Raw genomic sequence first — 24,819 nt, 5'->3', positions numbered from 1 at the left:
ATTACACAGAAGTGACTGAAGTCTGAAATTAATTATTGCATCATATTGTTCAAAATGGATAGCCCAAACTGTTTCCTCAGAATAACACATTGTACATAAAAAACCAGATAATTGTCCAAAACTTCCCTCTGTTTCTAAACAACAGAGTAGGACCACATTTGAAGTCAGTTTATGGAATGTTATATTCCTTGCATCACTTCTGCTACGCCATTAAAAACCACACCTTGAAAGAAGACATCCTGAGGGCATTCCTTGAAATAGTAACTGATATTGCAGGATTTTTTCTAAAAGAAGATGACAATCATGAGCAGATTAAATCACAATTGATTTCTGTGGGAGCTGGATTGAGCCCAAAGACTGTGACAGTAATAGTTATTGCATCTTCTCCAGCAGATGTTGCTCAGGGGAAAAATTTAAGGGGTAAACATGCACTTGCAAAGGCAGATGGATGCAATGACCTATCCACAAACCCCTCCTGTCCTCCATTTTCCTTCTCATTGCCTTTGCTTTGATTTTTTAGATCGTTGCCCTTTCCTGAGATGGAAATGATAGGCTCGTTGGATGGAAAGAGGATTACTCTTCCACTCCTGAGAAGTATTTAGTCATTGTAAAAAGGTACTGGCAGGACAGAAATCATAGATGTAGGACCATGTGCATGCAACTGATAACTCCTGAAATTCTTAAAACTGAAACAGCTGTGCCAATCTAATTTCCTGCTCTTGGTTCATCCTTTTCCTTCCCCAGACCACACACAGTGTGGACAAAGAAAGGTGGTAAAGGTGTGGTTTCAATCTCTGACTCCTTTTCATTGATTCAAATCTATTCTGCTTGCAACAAATGCAGGTGAGTGATTGTTTAAAATAAGAACATGAAAAGGTGAAAAATACCTTTTAGAATTTCAAATGAAAATGCCAAGAATACCCACATCCTACTAAGGAACAGTTTGTGAAAGGGGAACCTATGTGAGAGTTTGAGCTTAAATGTCATACATTAAGAGGTGACATCTGTACATAGGCACACAAATAAAGATTTTAGGCATTAAACAGCACCAGATCTCACAAAACCAGAAGCAGCTGTGTTCTGGCAGCTGCACAGTACAACACAAAAAAATAATGTCTCTTTTGAGATGCAGTCAGTAACTGAAACCTCCTCAAATTGGTCACTGTGGTTAGAAACAACTACAGAAATCTGAAGATGTGTGTGGGAAAGTGTCATTAAATACAGCAGTAGCTCAAAACCTGAATCCTTTTGCCTCTCAGGGCCCAATTATCCTTAGCTCAGATCCAGCCCTTGTATGAAAATATCTTTTGCAGAGAAACACTCACCTATCATGATTCCTGAAAAAGCCAAAATTAAAGCAGCCACCAGTGCTGAAGTCACTACAGACAAGACCAAGGAGAAAGGGAGACGAACCACTGGCTCAGCTGGAACAGAAAGAAGGAATTACATGTTTGAAATTATCTTCCAGGAGCCATGTTTTTGCCATGAGATATTTTTCTGCTGTTCTTTCCATTTACTCATCTGCTGCTCCAATAGTGTAGGAGGAACCTCTGGCATGACCATTTCTCAGGATCTATGACTTCTCATACCTCATTGTTTCATTTTCCTCAATTAATATCAAGCCATTAAAACAGATGGTTCACTATCAATGAATTAACATGTGAACTCCCTGGGAGTGAAAACAGGACCATAAAAAACAGGGGCAGGAGGTTGGGGGGGGTGAAAAGAACATTACATTGTTTGGGTTAAAGTGCTGCTATCAATGCCAAATCACAGCAAAAGCAGGAGGAGGACTGTAATATATCATCTCCTAAATGCATGTAATCCAGGCAGAAAAACCTGATAACAGTGTATTGAAGCTGCATCCTCATGTGGGATCATGCTATTAAGGTTTACCTCACCTTGACAAAATGACCATACTTTTTACCCATCTTACAGGCAGGAATAGTAAAAACACAACACTTTTCCCATGCCAGTGACAAAGCTGAAAGCAGGATCCCAAACCCCTGGGGTGACCTGCTCTAACTGCTGCACAAGAATAGGAAGCAAACCTGGTAATGGAGCTCTGAGTGCCTGGTTTTGAAAGAAAGGCAAGTACAGGAACCATATTTAGTTTTTCTCAGAGAAATCTTGCACAGAATTTCTCACAGTTTCTGAACTTTTACCATAATTTACCATAAATGTCAAATTCCTCAGGAATATTTTCCTTCACCTTGCACTTTTTTTTTTCTTTAAAGAACTGGTCTAAAATTTAGGTTCAGCTGGAAAATTCTTTCAGCGAGCAAACTTTCAGGATTTCAGAGCAGACTCTGACCAGCACAAGCAGACACAAATTTGACTCTGCTCAGATCTGCCCAGGATGCCAAACATACACTGTAGAGCAAAGCATTGCTGCTGCTCACTGCCCCAGTCCTGAGTGTTGATGAGGCTATATACTGGCAAAATAGCTCTGCAGCTTACACCAGCAGTAAAGAAAGTAACATTCAACTGCAGCCAGGTTTAAGAAACATTAGACAGCACTTTCAGGATGTCTTACAGTCCAAACTACAGCCTTTGGCCACGCATTTTCTGTCCCACATGTTAGCAGTACTCACACACCTACTTACCTGTGCAAGACACACCATCCTCTGCCAATTCTGTGCCTGGCTCACAAAAGCAAATGACTTTTTGAGTCTCAAGATCAACATGGCACTCGTCCATCTCACAGTGACTGCAGTTAAGGTGCAGCCTAATTTCCACCTCTCCGTGCCCCTCTGTCACTAAGGAGTGGATGAAGAAGCTCAGTTAATTACTGTAAAGACCTTTCTTATAATTTCCTTGGGCTCACCCTTTTCTTTCCCAGCCTTTACTCCCTCCAAGATCAATCACTGCAATATCTTCAAAACTTTCTGGATGAATCCACCAGGCCAGAGTGCATCTGTACTTGCAAATACTTCTGGCTGTTCTAAAGGAAACTTCTTTTTTTTTTTTTAACAAGTAGATTTTCTTTGTTGTTTTCTGAACACACTGCAAACATATTAAAGACACTGACTTCTGGGAAAACACAGGTTAGATTGGCAGTATTTATCACTCCCATGCACTGCTGGGCAGCACCTGGATATTTTGCCAAGGGACACTCTAAGGAACTTGCTTGTCAGTGAATAGTCAGGTGTTTTGTCTGTTTCTTTCCTAAAGTATCTGAGCTATGAGGTTCTGTTATCACTTTCCTTGGCCAAAATGATTCTGTAGGCTGGTAGACTGTACTGCTGGGAGTGTTAATAGGCTTGATGCTTCCTCTCCCTGTTTTTTTCCTGCTACTTCTGTCTATTCTCTACTGTATTTTATATACTTTCTGCCTCCTCATGTTCATGACACTGAGCTGTACCCCAAAAGGTTGTAAGGGGTCCTACTATTTTTAAAATGAAGTAAGCCCACTAAAAGACTTCTGACCGGATGAATACCTTTAAGTGCAGGAGTGTATAAAGTACCAATTGGATTAATAAAGGACACACCATCCTCCCCATCCATCTCTGGGTCATTGTCCACTGCAGCATTGCCACCTATGTCAAACCAGAAGTTACCTTAACAGACTGAGGCTCATAAAACAATAAAACACAGATAAACATGGCAACATGCACAAATTCAGCCTATTTAGGGAGGCATCCAAATGAAAAAAGAGAAAAATTAAAGCACTTAATATATAGGGAATATTTAGCAAGATGTGGTGTGAACTACTGGACTTTTGAACCTCAATTTAATAATGAAGCTTGTGACAATCAATTAATTAGTTCTGTTTAGGTAGACTGTTGCAAACCAAGGCACAAAATTCATCTTTAACCATTTGGATGCTGTGAAACATACAAGCCCTTGTTAAAATTTATGTAGCTAAGAGACTGGAAAGCACCAGTACTCCAGGGCTAAGTTAGTACCCTTGCTGATCAAGGCATGTACTGTGTCAGCAGAGGGAATGAATAACCTGATATCCTTCCTCTCCTTTGCACCCTAAAAGCAGGGTGGTCCACCAGGAGTGGGGACTGAAGGAATTTATGAGTTGCTCATTTCTGCTTGAGCATATGGAACATACCAGAAGCAAAGTATGGGCAATAGATAACAAATATTAGAAATATATATATTTTGTACTTCAAGCATGCAACGATTCCCCCACCCCACCCAAAAATAGCTTTTTCCTTTAATTGTCTTCAGTGAAATAAAAAAACATCATATGAGTCATTCTGTTGGAAAAAGAAGCATTACACAGGAACATTGGTACAAAACATGCACTTAATCATTTAAACTCATTACTTCCTCTCAAGATTTCTGATCTACCATATACTTAATTTAAGCTGTGGAGAACCAGGCATTAAAGAGTCCACCACAGTGCAGATGGCTGCAGAAACAACGTGGCCCAGGAGACTATGGGTTAGTAGAGATCTTGAATCTGGCCCACACCAGTTGTAATCAACATAATGCCATCTGACAGCTGCCCTGAGACACAGAGGCACACAGAATTAGCTCCTTGTTGACTGAAGTCATATTAAGAGGGGTGCTGGCTGGCAGCCTGAGCCTCTGCCCCCAAGGGACCACCTGTGAAGGACCAAGGCCCACCCACAGCAGGGCAGGGGAGAAGCTGCAGCATTGCCCCTGGCTGCCAGTCTCCAGGACCAAAGTCCTCCAGACACAGGTGCTGACAACGGGAGCACATAACTGTGGCTCCTCCTGCTCCAGCACTGCCACCCCAACATGAAAGGCTCAGGAAACACAGCAGGATCTTAATGTCACGTTTTGCAGAGCGCAAAGCCAGGGTTGCAGCTGAAGGATTGGCATCTGGCTCTTTGCTCAAAGCCTAAATGAATTCTAGTGCTAAAAAGGCAACACACAGACATACTAGTACATAACAGTCAAATATGCTAGCTACAGGAGAGTTATCACCAGCATTTTGCTGATCATTAGCACTAAAGGAGGGGAAGGGACACCTTGAACACGAAGCCACTTTACCTATATATCCTCCGCCTCCTCCACCTGAGGAGCACCCCCCTCCACCCCCTCCGAAACCCCCTCTTGTCTCCCACCCCCACTTCTTCATGGCCTGGGGGCAGGATCTTCCTCCAGTAGCACCTTCCAGCAAGGATTTTCCTGACCACAGGAAGGAAGTGTTATCATTCCAGCCACCTCCACCACCTGCAATTGAGAGAAGAGAAATGGCACAGCCAGGGGTTACTTTTTGTGTAAAAAACACTGGAGGGATCTGCAGGACAAGCATCTATTGAAAACACCTCAGCTGAAAGTCATCATCTGCACCTCTTTTCACCTACCATACAAGGACGAGTATATCCTATAGAAAAGGTAAAAAGATATCCCTACCTACTCTCCAACCACTTCTTTCTGGTTTACAGAGCCTTTCCCCTTCTCTTTGACTAAAACACTTCCAAAAACCCAATGCTAGTTCTGAATTTATTGTAAGTGGTGTGAAAATATATCCCACTCCTACTCTCCACACAACATACTTACCAGTCACTCACTTTCACCTCTGCTGCTTGTTCTGTCCAAGGTCTCTGAACAGAGACTTCTAGACATGGTGCAATTATGTTCTTTCTGCATAAGCCAGAGAAACTCTGAGTATGTCCACACAGCACAAAACAGTGCAGGGACCAGGACAGTCACACTGGCACTGCAAACTCCCACATCAAAAATCAAACTATGAGAGGTACTGCACTATTTTGGGAGAATGTAGCCATTGTTATGGCTATACCATCTCTGATACCCTTATTTACCCCAAGTATCCAGCACTGTGGGTACTTTCTATTTGCATCTATTATAACCCTCTGTTCCCCCTGAACTGTATTTTCATGAGTTTTCCTCAGCTTCTTGTGAGAAGAAAGAATCTGGGAGTACCACATATTCACAAAGGTTTTCTTAAAAGGAATAGACTTTCCTTACCTGCAGCTCCTGAATTTCCATTCAGCCCTGGAATAGAGGAATCATTCTCCAGTCTTTCTGGATGAAATGTGTCCGTTTTGGCCCTGTAGGCCCTGCCACCACCCCCTGCTGCAATTATCAAGGGGACTGGTTCTCCGTTCTCCATCTTAACAAATTCAGAAATAAAGGCAATGTTCAAGCTGAGTCAGACATGTAAATGGAAGTTCAGCCACATCATAGTTACTGCATGTTGCACCAAGCAGGCATCTAGGGCTGCTCAGCACTGCACACCGTCATTGCATTATTTATGCACCCACACCCAGAACATTAATGAATAGAAAATTAAAGAATAGTCCTAACAAGTTCTGCTACAGGGAACAGCAGCCTCAGTAGTTCTATGAATTGTATCTATCATGGTGATGGCTCTTAGAAAGCCTGTAACATCCCATGTGATGACTCCTATCAAAAGAAACAGCTAAGGAGCACTGTTCTGCACAGTGTCTCCCCTGAGACCAGTGTTTGGGATGAGTACTGCCTCAGCTAGCACAGCACAGGACGGGAAACATCAGTGGTCCACAGCTGCAGGAATGCCAACAGAAATCATACAGGCTATCCTCAACTTTCCTTGTAAGGCTAAATGTAGCTGAAGTCTCACATTCTACAATGCCAGAGGTGAATGAAGTCCTGCAGAATTTACCTTTTGCTGTAGAGCTATGCTTCAGCATCTCAGTTTTTACTGAAAAAAACCCAACCCAGTTCAACCCATTATGTTTGCAAAGGATACTCCAAGCCACTGAAGCAAGTGTGGACATACTGGACAGCAATTCAAAGAAGTGTGAAGGGTCAACCCAGATCCCTACATCTCTCAAGTGGAAATTAATGATACCCAGAGGTCACTCTGTGGACCTTCTCCCTGAGGTGCATAAGGGATTTTTCAGAGGCAGGTGGCAGGATGTGTTGATGCTGAAGGTGCATGGGGACTGTGTTTCCATACCTTAAATATGTAAGTGGCACCACCCCCGCCTCCACCTCCTCCTGCCCATTCATTGACACTTCTGTTCACACGAATCTCTTCTTCGATCACGTTGTTCTCTCCGATGCAGACTTTTTGGATAACATCATTTGTCTGCAAACAGAACACCAAGTCTGAATTCAGGTAAGAAACCTCCATTCCCTTATGCACACAGAGGTCTCAGGAACCCTTCACTGTCCCAAAGCAAGAAATTGTCCTCCAGTCAAACTACATGACCAGAACCAAATGAATGCTCTTCTAGAAGAATCTGGCTTTTTGCGTCAACCTGCACCAGAAGAATTTGTTGCCATTTTTAATTGAATTATTTTGAAGCAAGCTCAGTGCTGATACCTATTATCAAGTAATACACCTCCATAAACTTTTAATGTACAAAATGTAGCAGAACTTGCTGGAAATATTTCCCAGCAGCAACAGTCTGTATTTCACAAGTGGATGATGGGAGTAACTTGGCAAGGATGTGCCTTGTCCCATGTCACCGGACAGACAAATGCCAGAGACAGAGAACCCAAGTTTGATGACCTCATTTCCTGTTGGTTGGGCCAAGCAGCCAATGTGCATCTCTGATGATCTTAGTAGCAATTTTACTGCAACTACCAATGCCTACCAAAAAAGCAGCAATCCCACCTTTGACTGCAATGTTTCCCTGATGCTAAAATACCTCACTAAAAAGCCTCCACACTTCCTACTTGGCATTTTTCCTTTCTATCAATTATCATTGATCATAATGAGCTTTCTGTATTAGGTAAATCCCTGAATTCACTAACTGCTTTCAATCAAAACATTAAACCACCATTTATACCTACTTCAGGACTATGACCCAACTATTGTTTTGGTTTAAAATTGGAGCACTAAAGTGCATGACAATCAGGACCCTGCTGTGAGCATTTTCAAGTTGTAAAGTGCTGCTAGTTTATTTTACTTTACAGGTTTTGTTTCAGTAACACTGTCTTGTTATATTGCACATATGATGCACACTGAACTTACTAAACGAATAACACTTTTAGGGGAAAATGCACAAACATTTGTTATCGTAGGATTGACCTTCTGTTTCCTTCTACTTTCATGTATGTGTTTTCTTTTGGAAGAACTTGATAAAAGCATACTCAAATTACAAATTATTCTGCTGACCACAGAACATGTTCTAAGTTGTGGCAGAGAATAAGTGGCACCCATTTTGTGTGCAGACTCGCCTAAAGAACTAACAGTCCTCCTTTCCCTGTTTTTTCCCCTCTCCTTAATTGATTTGGAGTTGGGTGGGAATGATTAATAAAATGACAAAGTCAATGACCCAAAGGAACCACTAGATTACAAAAAAAATAATCCTTCATGGCAAAGACATAACTGATTACAATCCAATCTAGTAAAAGTCCCCTCTACGAGTCAATGCAATCTCTTTGCCTCAATGAAAGAATTACATTAGCACTCAATAAATTCTCACTAAGATTACAGTGGCCTGCAATTTAATGAGTCCATATATTACCCTCAGCTGGAATGTCCTAGTTAAAGATGCTGGATGGACGTTTGAGTTAGGCCATTTCTCATTTCAAAAAGGCTTTATATTAATGGTTTGTTTGTAGATATGTGTAATTCTAGTTTTAACATTATTTACTTCAGCAGCCAGCCTTGAAAACCCCTTTTACTTGTCTATATCCTTCAACCTTTCTCTGCTCTAACAGACTGCTAAGCTTTCATCTCTTGGATGCCAGCCATTATCAGCTGAGAAATGCACATCATTTAAATGTCCAGCTCAAACCTGTAGGTGAAATTTCATCAGAAAATGCTTTGTTTGCTCCATGAGAGTGTCCTATTCCCACATCCTCCTCCAAAGAATACTAAACAATTAATAAACTACTGTGCATGCAAATAGTGCCCATCTTTCTGTCAAGATATTTGCAGCAAGGGTTGGTTAGTAACATAAAAATCAGGACTGACCCAACAATGATTGATTTGTCTTTCTTATTCCCATATGGAGAATAACCAAGCAGGCCCTATGACATGGGTATTTCTAGAGGTGAAGAGTATATGATAATGGCAGGGCTGAGCTCAATAGTGAACAAGAGCAAAACCCTGCGAAGTCAGCCTTGAAGACTGATCTCCAGAGGAGTGGAAGGCAGGGTTGTCTTTTGTCTCCAAGCCTCCACACAGGTGCTCTGAGATACTCAGATCAGTCAGGAACCCGTTGTGTATTATCAATGGGGCCTAAATGTTGAAAAGAAGCAAGCACAGGGACATGGTGCTTCATGTTCTCATGCTCTCCCAGTAAAACTGTACCTATTTCTTCACTCCTATAGCCCCAAACCCCTTGAGGACAACGTTTTTCTGTGTGAAAAGACAAAACTCCATGTATTGGTAGGAGGGATGAAGGCAAAACAGAAAGGCAATCACTTACACTAGGACAAGCATCTTCTCCTTGCTGTCCCACCAAGATATACAGTGTATCATCCTTCTGGAGGTCAAAAATTCCCAGCACAGACACTCCGTGGGACCGCACCATGGTGTTCTTCCCTCCTTTCCCACCTGCTGCTCCATAGCCTGAGATGCTGCAGAAAAAAGAAAACCAGAGGTTGCCACCTGAGTTGTCCCAGGCATGTGGAAGGAAGCACAAACTCCTTTGGAGCACCGAGCATTTTGCACACCTGAACACAGTGTCGCAAAGCTGTGCTCTGAAGACCTGACATTCTAAATAAATCTAAGCCCAAAGCCTGAAGACTTATTTTCTGCTCTGAATCTGTGAGCTTGGGTAGCTACAAAACAGATCATTTCACATTGATTATTGGGCAAACACAGCTGAGAACAGAGTGAGCAACTCCCTATAGTCTCCAGCTTTAATATATGAAACACATCTTCTTTCCCAGAAGGCACATCCTTGAGAAGTTTGCAGCAAGGAAGAGAAAGAACAGAAGCAGGAGAGCTGGTAAAACCAGGACATATGGCTAAAGAGAACATTAAGCATGAGATTGACAGAGGGAGATTTGAGAAAGCAGACAGCATAACTGGTCCTGGTAGCACGGACCAGATGGAAAACAGCTCTCTTATTCCCAGGACCAGAGGAATACAGAAAGAAAAGTAGATGGAGATGACACTACCTGCAGTAAACAAGGAAGGCAAAAGCCCCCTGGCCAAACTCATGGTGATCAGGAGCACCTCCCTGTCTCCAGCCAGGAGTGGGCACGTTGCACACAGGCTGCTGCAGTCTCAGTTAAGGCTCTGGGATTTTTATTTCAAACAGTCAAGATTCAGAGGTGCTTACTGTTGCTGCTGTACCCAAAGATGTGGCTGTTAACATAGTATTTCTCATCTCCTCCCTCTCCCTTTTAAAAAATTGGCATACTTAAAGCAGCTTTTAGCAAAGGATTTCAAAGCACTTTTAAAAGATCATGATAAACCACACATCTCTGCTGCAACAAAACACAGAGTTACTCAACTTTCTGAGCAGGTGAATGATAGTACAGCAACTCAGTTTAGATCTGAAATAAGCAGGTAATTCTCCACTGACATTAGCAGCTTTCCATGTATTTTTATGAGAGCAAAATTCCACTTGGAGCATGTAACCAGAGTGCAGGACTCAGAACTTAAAAATTGCTCTCGACTTCTTACCAGGCACAGAGTAGGTGCTCTGCTTTCACACCTCCTTTCCTCCAGCACCTGGCTGCTCTCTATGCCCAGCATAGTCCTGCCTGCAAACAGGCAGTGTCTCATAAAGCATATGAGATCCTAGCAATGTGACATGATTATGTTCATGCCACTGCTGATAACCAAAGCGATCAGTCCTCAGTTAGGCTGTACCAGAGCCAACACTGGGCCACCCTGAACAGATGCTGCACAAATCTGAAAACTGAGTTGATTTACTGCAGAATTTTGCAATGGCTAATGAAGTGCACTACCAGACACAGCAAGTTGACAGGGCTAATTCCCTGCCAGTGGGGGCCATACTTTTCCATGTAAGAACAGATTTTGCAGACAAACAGTAATATCAGAAAGTTCAGGAAACCCAGTCTGGCCTCACTCAAAGGCTGAAGACAAATAAAACCCAGTATATTCAGGTGGCAGTCATTCCCTGTTCAAAATGGGTGTCACTATTTAAACAGTTATCTTGACTTCAAACCTTAAGAGGATCCCTTTCACTAGGAACACCTTTCTTTCACAGGAGGAAGGAAGTCATTCAACCATACTGGCCCTGAAGAAAGGTTCAGCCCATTCAGAGCAAGAACACAGAGTACCTTCTAGTGCCTTCCTTCTTTTCTTTTACTATGACACTTGTGGGATCTGCAAAAGAAGTCCACACCTTCAGGAGGAGTCAGGATGTGCAGAGTGCAAACCAGGGCTGGAGAAAAACATGCACCCTAACATCCAGGTGATGGAAACACTGGAGCTAGTCTTGAGAGTATGAGAAAATGTTGTGCCTAGCCTGGCTGACACAGAATGACACTTTTTTGCACATCACTGGGCTGTGTTCTTGTACCACCATAAGGAGGAACCAAGGAGAAGAGAGGACAGTGGAAGTGATCACAAATAGGGCACTCAGCAAAATGGACCTAAACTTCTTCCTTTAAAAAGGGAAAGAAGCAGGATAAAGGATGGTAATGTGTAATTTATTACAGTCCACTTCTATCATACTTGGTCAGAAGACCTAGATGACCAGACCTTCTGAATGCTTAGAAGGAGATCTAAGCAAAAATATTATTTTATAATGTTTAACTTATTACACAATGTGAAGTCCCATGAGAGGGAACCAGAGCATAAAAAACTCCAGTTTTCAAATGTGGGCACTACAGTGTGTGGCAGCATATCCAGCCCTTTACAGATGGGGTTTTCAGGGTGTGGTTGGTTTGTGCTGGCAGAGTTTTGTGCAAAATTGAGCTGTCTGTATTTTAATAATGCATATTCTGCCTCATGTTCACAAATCGATATCCTTCCTGAGCAATTACCAGGAGTGTACATTACACAGTGTAAAACACACTGATCTGGCAGAACATCAGCTTTCTCCCAGAGCCCAGCAGCCAGCAGGAGAGTTCTCTCCCTGTGTCAGGTGTTTCAGCAGTGCTCATCAGGAAAACTTACAGGACCCACACTGCAGCAGGACCGCAGGGCAGAGCTAAACACAGGCAGTAAGTCCAGACTCTGGAAAGCCCTGGAACTGATATTGAAACTTGACATTTTCCTAGGGCTATGCTGTGCTGGCGGACTCTGCTGCCCCTTGAACAGACCAGAATCAGGAAGATGTCAAGTTAATTTAAGCCCACAATTGCCTCCTGCTTTCCCCAGGCTTTGAATTTTCTACTATAGCCTTAAGAGGTGCAGAAAGAATGTCATCCCTTTATATATATGTTATCCACGACATTATACATCTATTATCTATACAAAACTTAAAAGTCTGTTAGGTCATTTATAGGACTTAAATAGACAGGTCATGCTTGCAGGGCCCAGGGGTTGTATTGTGCAGCAAAAAATCAGCCTACAGTTGCACAGGAATTCTGGTTCTTCTTGGACTCTGATATTAAAGAAATGACAGTGCTGTAAGCTTTTGGGCTGTTTTGCCTCTTCGTTCTTGGGCTGTACTTTATAACCATATTTACTGGATGCTGGTTCTGAAAAATTCTATTCACCTCAGGCAACCCCTTGTTGATAGCTGGGTAAAGTATCATTAATGCTTTTTGCATTACCATCAATCCTTGTAGGAATAGGCACTCAGGCAGAACTTGTGCCTAGTTAGCCAGTTTCTCAAAGCTGCTTTGCCCTAGACCTCTATTGGAGACTGACATCTAGCCTCAACAGTAGCATTCTTTTTCAATATAAAAGAAAAAAAAATAAATGAGATCAAAAAATTGCAAATGAAATTTGTTCAAAGCCTTCAGTGGACTGTTTTGGTTTAAAATCCATGATACCATCATTGATTTCAATATGGGATGCTGCATAAAAACCACCAGCAGACAGTCACTGGTTCAAACTGACACTTCTGCTTAAAAAATGATGTATATAATGGCTTCACGTTACCATTCAGATACGGTGAACTACACTTCGATTGTACTTCTTTCCCCAGCAAGAGCAAAAAGAAAAAATGATTGGTAAAAATCTGATTAAGTAGCATTGAACTGCATCTGATCACCTCTCTTTGTAAACAACTCCACAGGGGGATTTAAGTGTTAGAACCCCCAGTATCACAGAGCCTACCATTTAGGTGGCTGGCTTCCAAAATCAATTCTACTGTGGTAAGCCAGGTTTTTCAACTTGCTGTCTCTAGATTCAAAAAAGTGAAGATGCTGAGCAAAGTTTGATGTGAGCTGTCCTGTAAGAAATGCCGACACACAATTGTGCCTTCCATGCCAAGTGAAGGGTGGGAATAACTCATTCTGATCCCAGCCAGGGCTCCATGAATGACAAATGGGAAATGCATTCCTCTTGGTCTGGGGAGGTGGAAATGCATAATTTTCAGCTACTGATAGAGCTCTCCCAACCTGTAACCATTTAGGCTAAAGATTTGCGTGCCTCAGAAAGTTTCTTCTCTTTCACCAAAAAAGTTGCATCTTCCGGGAAACAAATCTGAGATGGGAGAGACTGGAAATCACAGGCTCAGTGATAAGTAAAAACCCCAGGAGATGTGGTCAAACTTCTGAATGTAATACTTCAAAAATGCCTGGCGTGTATCTGCAGCTTGGATATGTTTGAACACAGATACATCACAACAGTCAGAGACAGTTCCCTTACCTGTACGTGTTGGTTGCTGGTACTCTCCAGATCTGAATGCCTTGGAGAATCCCTTCAGTTCCCACCACCACTCTGAGCTTGGAGTTCCTGTAGGCATCATTGCACTGGCTCTGTGTGGGGCCATAGGGTCCACTGGCACCACAGGTTGTGAACAGCCACTGATCTGAAAGGAGGACACATGCAAAGCATGACCCCAGCATCCAAGGACCAAGTAGTTGTTCTGCTCTTTAGCTGCTCTGCTTCTTGGACCAAGAGCAGAACCTGGCACTGAGGTTTTACCCCAAACAAATACCCCCAGAATTATTTAAAAAGTCTCATAGTTCTGTGTATCTCGGTATTTGACAGCTTTTCATCAACATCTCCAGAAATCTAATGCAACAATAAACATAGTTTTATTTTTCCTGAGGCTCAAAAAGGCAAAGAGCACAGAGTAGAGAAAAATCCAACAGAGTCCTCCCAGTTTCAGGCTCTGCTCTCTGGCTGTTAAGTGCTCATTCATAATCTCAAGGCTGGTGCATTCTAGCCCTTTCAGTTTCTAGACATATTTGGTTATTGAATTTATTTTAAGTGGGAAAGTAACTGTTAATTAGATAAAAACCTGTAAGTACATAATTAGATAAAAACCAGTAAAGTACAACACCATCACAGTGATTAAAACATAACAATAGATTAATTGAATTTTGAATAATTATTTGCTCACAGGACACTCAAATTAAGCTTCAGAAAGCAAAACGCCTGACTGAGGCCTGTAAAATGAGCATCCGGCACTGCATTTTCTAGGCCAGATCTGTGGGTGTAAATCAATGCCTCCCTATTACAGCCATTTTCATCAATTGGAAGTACTGATCCCGTACAAATGGATTTCTAGAACAAAACTTTGTTAATTTGGGTTTCAAAAATATCTCATTTAAAAATTTTGAATACATAACAATGGCAATTATGTCCTTTTCATTAAAGATTATTTTTAGGAGCATTGCAGTCCCAAGACCACAATACTTTTGTAAAACCCACCTTGTCCTATTTTCTAGTATATCAGGAAATACGTCATATATAATCAAAACTAAGATCTAGATGGTAAATAAGCAGACAAAGCATTTTTGTGAACATGACATGATTTATCAAACATACTTATTAATAATCTAATATACACAATCTAATAAACGCCATTAGGTAGTTCTACTGCCATTAAAGATAAAAGATTTGGAATCTGAAGTTTTTTCTACAAATTATGTTGGTCCAGTCAGCCTTCCACAAGGCCTTCTCAAAGAGCACCAGTTCCTCACCAGCTTCCACAAAAGCAATGCCACGCATGCAGCTTCCTTCAGTGGTGATACTAAATAGTTCAGACAGGGCATTAATTGGACTCAATGCCCAAGAGTTGGACTCAATGATCCTTGCAGATCCCTTCCAATTAAGGATGTCCTATGATTAGCTTGACCTGCTTCTTGGAATTCAGAGCCATTGTCTAAGCTGATGTGGTCTAGAAATGATAGTCTGCATGCGTCTGGATGAGCAAGGCCAAAAGTTCTACCACTGCTGTTACTGGAGAGGTTCACTCTCCAGAAATACAAGAAAACACATTAGCTTAACCAGAAAAAAAGTCTGAATTACCTTTTCACAAAGTAATCCGGAAGATCAGCTAAATTCCTTCATACAAAAAGAGTTCAGTGAATGAAATGGATCAAAAAATTTGACAGAACTTTAAGAAATAAAGCGACTGGTATTTCTGAAAAATGTTGGTAATACAGTGTTGTGCAAAATTACCACTCTGTAAGAAAATTTCCCAATCGAAGTACTGCTGAGAGAATAATCCCATCTTTCTGAAAAATCTACACCACCCCTTCTCAAAACTCCCCTGCAAGGGTCCTCTACAGATCTTGTCACTGTTACTTGTTTCATTTACATACTAATTTCACTTATTTCTCCAATCCTTTTGCAGTAGGTGGCAGTATGAAATCTTAAATTTATTAGACAGCAAATGGAAGAATTTTCCTCTCCTCCTTTGCTTCTGATATACCCCCCAAAAGCCCCCAAAACAACAAGTAAGAGGGTAAAGGCACCTAAGGAAGAAAGGTCTAGAAGTTACTGAAGCAAAATGCTTCAGTAGCTCTGAATAGTCTGGCACCAGAAGTTACTTGTGTTTATCCTTGCAGAACCCACCCCAAACCCAAAGGAAAATCTCACACTAACTGGAAGATGAGAGACTCATTCTGTCAGCTATCACAGTGATTTAACATTGAAATACCCCAGTGGGCTTAGCCACCTGCACTGAAACATATGTTTAGTAAAGCAGGCAGGTAAGTGGAACAATAAGAAGCCACTTGGATGCCTCCAGTGAAATATCAAACATGTTCCCAAAGGTAGATGCAGGTGACCTTCAAGGGGACAATAAGCCCAAAACATGAGAGAATCAAAATGGAAAACTGGAAGTGATAAAGCCTAGGACAGACCACAGCATGTGCAAACTGCTGCTATGGTTAAGCTTTACATTTCTGATTTAGTCCCTTGAAATAATACATGTTCCTTAGGTATCTGCCTACCTGACCTTGGCAAACTTATCTCTAGACAATTCCACATGTAATACACAGCACAGCTGGACCTGAAACTAGCTGCTCTTGGCTCCCACTGGGTTCCAGGGCCTGGGGATCAGTGAACTATATCTTATTCCAAAATGCTTTGAAATGGCCATCTGCCTCCTTAAAAGCCCTGGTTGAACAGAAGGAGAACGTCCTTCTGCTGTAGACCTTATACCTTCAGACTCTGAACTGAAGCAACCAGAACAGCTTTTGTATTTTCTGTCTTCAGGGCAGACTAGAGGGGGCTCATTTCCAGTGCGGAGGCAGTATCTGAGTAAAGGGAAACATTGCTGGCAATTTGAGATTAGTCAATCTACACTAAGATTTTAGAATCTGGTTCTTCAGAGCTTGTGAGGATGGGGAATGAAAAATCACAGATATGCCAGGAAGCACAATGCAAGGAACCTGGAGGTGACCAAGTACAGGAGGTGCTATCTTGGATTTCTGAAGTGGTCCTATTGTAATGGATACAGTGGTGTATACAAGATTGTCTGTAAAGCCTCCCAGGTTCTGTAGGTGCTGCAGCCAGTGCTAGCAAGAATATTTGTTTGCTTTATTCAAATAGATGGTAGACAAGAACAGGAAAAGATGCGTTTCAGAACTAGCAGAGCTGGGTAGTGATCTTTGCCCAAAACATTGCAGGAGGAAGTCTGGCCCAAGTGAAGTCCACGGAGAGACTGCACCTGATTTAAACCAGCAGGGATTTTAGTAAAACCTACAGCCAGGTGTTGCACCATCTCCTCATTTGTCATTGTTGCACTAATGTGCAAACAGCCCTACTCCTGTCTATAAATACTGGAAGCCAGTCCAACATGGAACAGCTTTGTCACTGAATTAAATGGGACATAATACCACACAGGAAGATGCCACCACTGTCCCTCATTTCAAGATAATTAGGACAGATGGATCTTAGTTACAATTCTGGATACAGACTAAAACCCCCACACTTAGCCCCCCCGCCCCTTACACATTTCACAAAGCCAACTCTCAGTGTGCAGATATAAAAACTGAAGAGCTGAACTTCAGTTCAGCCCAAGAACTGAAGCCGCTAACCCAGCAGCAAAACAGAGCACTGCCTTAATAACCCACCCCTACTTTTTTAAAAGTAAGATTTCACTCCCTGCAAAGTATTGATTTTCTCTTGATTCTAGAAATGACTGCAGCATGTCTTATGAGCTTGGAGAGAGCATTTCTACAGGCTGCTGCATGCCACAGCAGTTTACAGTAATTCAGTTTGAAGCATTATTTTGATCTCCAAAGACTAAAGCAGCAGCACTGAATCGAAAATCCTTAAGTAGCTTGGTGGAGAGCATAGATTTTTTCCATCTGTGAATAACTGTGGTCTGTTGCATAGTGCACAACACATCCCTCCTTCCTTCTGCAGTGTGGCAGGATAACACTGCCAGCACCTCACACACCAGGGGAAGAACAGGAAGCAGGATTTCCAGGCTAAATCTCCCCCTGAAACTAGCAGATAGTGGAATTCTGCCCAACTTCATACAAGTTACATATACCCAGTGTCCAGAAACAGCTGAGCATTCCCATGACAAAAAACAAGTTGTTTAATGTAGGGTCCCTATATATTCTGAAATTGGTAGCTGCAAGATGCTACCCAGGTTTAAAAAATGGAAATCTCTGTTTGGGCAGGGAGGTGGGGGGCAGTAAGTGGAGATCAGAGTGAGATTCAGACTGGAACTACATTTCAGTGAATAATTTATACATCAGTTCAATTTGATAGAATCCTCCTTTTTAAAAGAAACGTGGCAGAGGAAACATTAAGTTTCTGCCTGTTCACCCACTCACCTGCCCTCCTGTTCCCTGGCAAGCTCCCCAACACATTGGCAAGGTCCCAGAAGCAGCATTTTACAAAAAAAATGTCTTTTGGACTCTATTAAAACAATTGAAAAAAATTTCTTCCTTCATAACTTTTCTTTCCGTAATGAATTCACTGATTGTAATATTTACATACACAGTCACTCAGCCTTTTGCACAGCAGAAATTCTAGGTTTCATACAGTGTGTCTAGATACATGAAATACACAGCAATCAAGGTGCTGGATTTCAGCCACAGCAAGAGGGGAGTGATGTCCTTTGGAAAACAAAATGAACAAAACCCCACAAGACTTAAAATGACTGATTTGTTTGAAGCGCTGATACTACTTGCAGCCCTAGGCAATGCTGCTGCAGGCACTGGTGCAAATAACAACCAACATCACTGAAGAGAAAACTGTGGAGCAAAGCCTAAGGCACAATTGTACTTCTAACATAGAAAGCAATTTCATTGGCCCACATACAGCACACAAACTCCATGCCACAAAACAGACAGCGGCGCTCCGGCTATACCTCAAGGGTCTAAATGTATTAACTGGCATTTGTCAAATCAAGCTGGTTTGAACCTAGTTTAAACCCACTGCCAAGCAAAACTTTAGTGATTTGAGCAAATTGCCAACCAAGCACCATGGTACTTGGCTTATTTTGGAACCTAGAGTAACGTGATAGTGAAATGCATCAGTGCTTTAAAACAATGTGTAGACAGTTCGTGTAACTTGCTGTGACAACCTCTATTCAGACCAAAAGGCTATTTCTACTTCCAACAGAGTAAAAATCCACATTATTAAGTGCTATAAATTCTCATGTTTCAGAGGCTTAAGAATCCCAGTGGCTAAACTTTTGGATGCTTTTAATTCTTCCTCACAGAGTCCATTTTACCTCTTCTTCTCAGGCAGATGTCATCAAGCTTGATGCCATGACCAAGTGGAATGTTTGCTTCATCTACTTGTAAAAACTTCCACAAGCTTCCCTCGCCTGGCAATATTCAGCCAATATGGGAAATCAGAGGCTTACAGGAAACTGCCCACCATAATCTTCACTAATATTTGCCTGCTACTGGTACCATGGGTTGTGTGGAGAGCTGTAGATTTTACTCAGTGCATGAGCAATCTCAGTTATGCATTACCAGTAATTCCAGGGTTGGTCTGTGCTGGAAGCCTGTAGGGAAAATATACTACAAGCATATATAAGAAACATGCTCAGTGAGGTAAGGATTTCAATTTTGCTTTGGGTTCTGCTGTTTAACAGTATTCTATCAGCAGTAATTGGAGATTATTACCTTTCCCAGGATTGAATTTGCCAGAGATTAATGGGGCAGGGGTTGAAAGATGATGGTAAATGGCAGAACTAGGTTGTGCTCACAGTCACAGTCCCATATCTGTTAAGTGTGTCTACAAAATGGTATTAAGGGGATATAAAATGATCATAGAAATTAGTGAGTCTTGTCAGCAATATGAGAACCAGTTACTGAGGTATGGCTAGACTAAGAGAGGTAGGCTTTCCCACTCTTTCTGGAGTTACTATTTCTATCTTTATTTTCTAAATGAGGGCAGCAGTGGAAGACTTGGATATGTCTTTCAGTTCAACAGCAGGAGCATCTGCAGTGATGACAAACGTATGCCTGATCGATCCTGAGTATCATTTCAAAGAAATACTCAAAAGCTTGATTCATGCTTTAGATTTTTCTTAAGTGTTTTAAAATAAGGAGCACTATCAGGGCATTCTTGTAGGAAACTATGGTCAGTGTAAGAGGGTAAGAGCACTAGTGGCTTTGGACAGCAATGAGAATGCCTTGTTTCTTGACACCTTCTGAAACCAGGCACTAACAAAGCAGCATGAACAAAACTAATTTCTTTTCCCTTTTATGATTCACAAAGATTCTTCCATAAAGGGTGTTAAGTGATACACACTACCAACCTTTTCGGAATTTGTTTGTGCTCATAATTACAAAGGATGGTAGAAATGCATGTTAGATAACAAAGACTAAGTTGGGTGGAGGGGGAAAAATTATTTAAAAACATCTTCTGAGATTTACAGCAATTTGTGTACAATTTAAACTGCCATTCTTAAGAGTGAGTGGCTTTGAAATGTAGGTCTGAAACCTGTGAATTGCCCTGTTTATTTCAAGTGCATGATTAACTCTAGAGAGCAATTATGCCAATTCAACTTTGCTAGGTTGTATCTGGTTGCATGCTGATTTTCAGCATTGCACCGTTGCTATTTTCAATCCTACAGAGAAAGCAAGTGTAAACACTGCAATAAAGAAATTCATACCTACATATTGTGAGATCCCACTGTTGTGTCTGAACATTTCCATCAATGTTCAGAATGTTACTTTTGTTGGAGGAGGGGCACTGGGCTGTTATTTACTGTGTTAATTGATGCATAATACAAAAATACAATTCTGCAGATACCTTTATTGCATTATACCAACAGTTCAGTTAGTATAATTGCATACAAAGAACAACCAAATGTAATTTTCTTTTACTTAATACTTGCTCCGCTGTCCCTTTCAGCTCTTTCATCTGATTAACTAATGTGACTGAGGGTTCTTCCGAGAAACAGCCATGAAGTACTCAAAACAGGACTCTCCCTGATGGAAAACACAAAATCTGTGCAACCACTAAATGCTGTGGGGAAGAGACTGGAGGAGAACAGTGACCCAGTCTGGGTAAGAAAATGGTGTGATGGCAGTTTCCATGCAAGAAACCAGGGCCGCACAATGGCTGGTGAATGTGCAGAGCAGAAGGGACAAAACAATGCAAGATTTGAGGGGAGAAAAGGTTAGTATTTTTGCACGCTGCACAACAAGCCAGTTGTGTCCTGCATGCCCTGACACAAATAAGTTGTCAGTGGGACAGAAGAGAAGCTGAAACATCAAAAGAGAGGCTATCCTCATGGTATTTAAAGTCTATTCAGAAGCACCAGAAATCTTTAATTAAAGCTTGATTGCTCTGTGTCTTGTTATCTCCTTTTGCCTACTGAGAATCCTATTTTGTCTCCTTCAGCTTCTGTGATAGTAATTTGTTTACCTCAAGTTCCTCATTATTGCTCACTGTATCTTTATGTGCCCGAATTTCCCATATTCTAGCCTTGTGTATAAAAGGAAATTGCATTGGTTTGATATAAATTGACTTTTTAATTGGTAGTTGAATGATAGTATGGTTTGAGGAGCTTTCAGTTTTACTTAATCTATACCTAACCAATTTAAAACCAAAGCCAAAGTAAGCCTGGGTTTACAACAGAATAAACAGCACTCAGCCTTTTGTACAGATTTAACCATCTCATTGAAAAATCCCGGTTCCATTAAAGCTGATTCAATCTTCTGGCATATGCAGACATCACTACAACTGTTTTTCCAGGCTGCTTCTAGAATGAAGTTTCACCTGCAACCTTTCAGCAATAAGCTGGTATTCCAGCAAGTAACACATCATTAGTTAATTGAAAAGGAAAGCATTTGCACTGCCCTGTGAACATCTATCTCATGGCCCTCTTGCACTGCAAGTTGCTGTGTGATTTGAAAACCACAGGAATTTTTCTGTGCTGGTCCTGGTCATCAAGGAGCTTCAGAGAGTTACAAAAGCACATTAGTTGTAGACATTTCAGGTCTTATTCTACCCAGTGTGTTCATTATTCCAGGTGAGACACACTGCAGTGGGTAACACATTTCTGGAAGCTTCAGGGTGTTTGACAGTGTGACTGTGGTGTGCTGTGAGTCTCCAGCGTGCATGACCTGAGGCACTCTGAGCCATGACCAAGAGCAGCCAGGCTGAAGAAACAAGTCAGTTAGGTATGGGGTCGGAGAACAGAGAGGACAGGGGGGCTGGTGGTGCCAACCATCACTTCTGCTGAAAATGCAGTAAAAGCAGCAGGTGTGTATAAAAGCTGTGCTCAGACACAAAGGAGCAAGTGGAGGGGCCCTGCCCTTGGAAACAACTGAGCCTGTTTGGATTTAATGTTGTGTAAACAAAGTGCTACCTGTCTTTCAGACTGTAGCTCCTGCTGCGAAGGCTGAGCAGGCCTGGGGACTTAGGGAGGGCATTTTATTATCCTGTTGTCTCATCAGCTTCAGGAACACAGTACTTTGTTTTAGTAAGATTTCTTAAGAAGGAAATATTATAGTATGTGATCCATCACACAAGTCAAGGATCCTATTAACTGTAATTACTTTTAGCTGAGCTCATATTGGTCAGTGCAGTCTTTGGGACTTCAGGGTGGTGCTGATGCTGTTGGCTCACTCACACAACAGTAAATATGTGGCCATTAAAGGAAAGGCCTTCTCAGAGTCAGCCTGGGTTTCTTAAATGCATTACGAGATGCAGAAAGAAACAAGATTAAAGCTGGGTAAAATACATAGCCCAGGGACCAAACAAGCATCTGCAGCATTTCCTGACAGCAAGCAGGGCTCAGCAACACAAAGGAAAAAGAGAATTTGGTGCTGCAGAGACCCTCAAAAATGCAATGGCTTTCACTGCAAGAAGCTACCACTCAGCTTCTCTGTTTCTGCCCTGTCTACTCTGAGGGCACAAGGGGAGAAAATTGCTGTAGGAGTAATTTCAAACCCCAAGGGCTAGAGACAATTTTAGACAGACTATGAACAAGACCAAGGATAAAGCCCAGAAAATAGGCAAGCTGTTTTAGATTGGAATTGCCTTGAATTTTCACCCCAAGGTCATTACAAATTATTTTAATTGCTTGAAGTACCTCAGTGACCTTCTCTTCTACCCTCATGCAATCGGATTCCCTTTATTTCTGCTATCCAAGCTTTTCTTTAAATTGAATTCCTCAGATAGGACAGGGAGCAGAAAAGCTAGATGATGTCTAGTGACAAGTAGAAATAAAATTCTCACCAAAAATTACTGCCACAGGATTTCTAGTCCACGCACACTTTACATTAACTTTGCATCTAAAATCTAATGTTTTTTTTTTTCTGTTGCTAAAACAGTAGGTACCCTGGAAGGAAATGTATAGCTGCCTTAGGAAACTACATCACCACCTACAGAAAGCCAGAAATCCATAATCTACCCCTGCCTACAGATCCTACCATGAGATCACTGACCAAGGGCAATACTGAGAGCACCTAAAAGACAACTCCACTTACAGGCAGGAAACAGAGATACAGATATTGCAGGGAGGACTTCAAAGGATCTTCAAAGAGAACATATAAAGATACTTTTGTAAATTATACCTTTGTGACAAACCAAGCTCACACACAGCATCTGTAATAGAGCTGAACAGAACCTTTACAGCTGAAGTGCAGCTTCACCCAGCCCAGCATCCTGTCATACAGGCTCATTGCCTCTGTCTCACTTCCTTGAGGCTCTTGACAGTGCTTCTGCACTTTTCTTGCTGTGTGATGCTCAGGGCATAAAATATCAGTAAACTCCATGTGATGGCAACTCAGCTGACCCTGCAGGCTGTCCCCTCAGCCTCTGCTGCCAGAGCTCGCTTCACAAGAGAGCTCAGGCAGCAGCAGCTGCCCTGCTGTGGCAGCATGGAGTGGGCTCATGGATCCAGCTTTTCAGGGAGGCTTTGAGGGCTCACTTTTGGCCACACTGACCAGACTGCTGCCAGCATCAGAGCTAATACCATTAGTCCATACACCTCAATAGAACACTGCAGGCAGCAAAGTGAATACAGCCAAGAAAAGAACAGATGCAAAGAACCATTCTTAGGCAGAAGAGTGGGTGAGGAGGCAGCAGGAACAAATCCCTAGGCTGACAGAGCAAAGGAGGCATTTATCAACCCTGTTCTCTAACTTAAGAGGGGTGGTATTTCAAACTGGCAGGTAAGTAGCTGCCCTAAGTGAGGAGAAACAGCTGCACACGGTGCTGAGGGTTACAGCTGTAACAAGCACTTGTCTCTCCTGCAGCCACCCCTCACTTCAATGGTCAGCCCTGCTGGCCCAGGTAGGCTGGAGGTTGTGGCTGCTTGAACCAGTTAGGAAGAGAGGCTGGCAAGGAGGAGGGAAGGAAGCAGATTCAAATGGAAATGCACCTTTAAGGCCCAAAACAGATATTGTGAATTTGTGAGAAAGCCTGGGAGAGGAGAGAGGGAAACATTTGGGAGACAGCAATGGGGAGAGGAACTCTTGCATCTATTTGGTCCACACCATTACAGTTAGGTTGGAAAGAGGATCTGAAGGGTAGAGGACAATAAAGTAACATGAACATACAAGACTGACATTTCTAAGTCCAGTACTGTACTGTTTCAAATGGACAATGAATATTTAGTGAAAAAGGCTGTGTTAGTTCAAGCCAAGTCTATATCAACTAGAGTTGGGTGTTCAGGTTAATAAATGCTAAACTCAGTCAATTTGGACACTTCACTTTGATTTCTGCCAATATTTAGATGACCATGACACCAAACACACTTATCTTACAGTTTAAACTCACATTTTACTTCAAGTGGCCCCCTCTGGTTCTTTCACCAGCTTGCAGTCTGTTACAGTTAAAATCAAGTTACAGTTAGCAGCTAAAGGTAATTTCTTTCTAGAGCACGTGTTGTTTTATTTCCAAGGGACTTGGGAAAAGCTCTAAACAAAGGCTTTTGGGGGAAAAAATGCATTTAGCCACATCTAAATGAAATTGGTGCTAGTTGGAAATCTCTTCTATCTGATGATACTTCTCAGACTTACCTGCTGGATCAGAAAAGGGGGCACTGCTGAGCTGGAGATTTCCCAGGAGCTTTTGTTCCCATCCAAACTTCTTCTGGCCACCTCTACTGGTGAGCAAATTGTTTGAGTCTGGAGTGGTACCTCGAGGTGTCTTCTCTCCACTGA

At 42.0% G+C, this 24,819-nt stretch overlaps 1 protein-coding gene across 6 annotated transcripts in view; it reads right to left on the bottom strand.

Annotated features, from left to right (window-relative positions):
- Nucleotides 1–24,819, bottom strand: part of ALK (ALK receptor tyrosine kinase) — a 408,209-nt gene that overhangs the window by 18,931 nt on the left and 364,459 nt on the right. For 4 of the 6 annotated variants that reach the window (XM_068186034.1, XM_068186032.1, XM_068186036.1 and 1 more), the window contains 9 exons: nt 24,676–24,819; nt 13,634–13,796; nt 9,318–9,468; nt 6,890–7,021; nt 5,917–6,061; nt 4,975–5,157; nt 3,441–3,539; nt 2,607–2,759; nt 1,326–1,424 (listed from right to left, as the gene is read on the bottom strand). In XM_068186034.1, coding sequence (XP_068042135.1) covers nt 1,326–1,424; nt 2,607–2,759; nt 3,441–3,539; nt 4,975–5,157; nt 5,917–6,061; nt 6,890–7,021; nt 9,318–9,468; nt 13,634–13,796; nt 24,676–24,819 — 1,269 coding nt within the window. Of the gene's footprint in view, nt 1–1,325; nt 1,425–2,606; nt 2,760–3,440; nt 3,540–4,974; nt 5,158–5,916; nt 6,062–6,889; nt 7,022–9,317; nt 9,469–13,633; nt 13,797–24,675 lie in introns of those variants that run through there. The other 2 variants (XM_068186033.1, XM_068186037.1) reach the window with 2 other exon arrangements.

Source organism: Anomalospiza imberbis, chromosome 3 (genome assembly GCF_031753505.1).
Source record: "Anomalospiza imberbis isolate Cuckoo-Finch-1a 21T00152 chromosome 3, ASM3175350v1, whole genome shotgun sequence".
In the NCBI taxonomy this organism is placed as follows: domain Eukaryota; kingdom Metazoa; phylum Chordata; class Aves; order Passeriformes; family Viduidae; genus Anomalospiza; species Anomalospiza imberbis.
The sequence above is the reverse complement of the archived record's forward strand: the minus strand, read 5'-3'. Positions and strand labels throughout refer to the sequence as shown.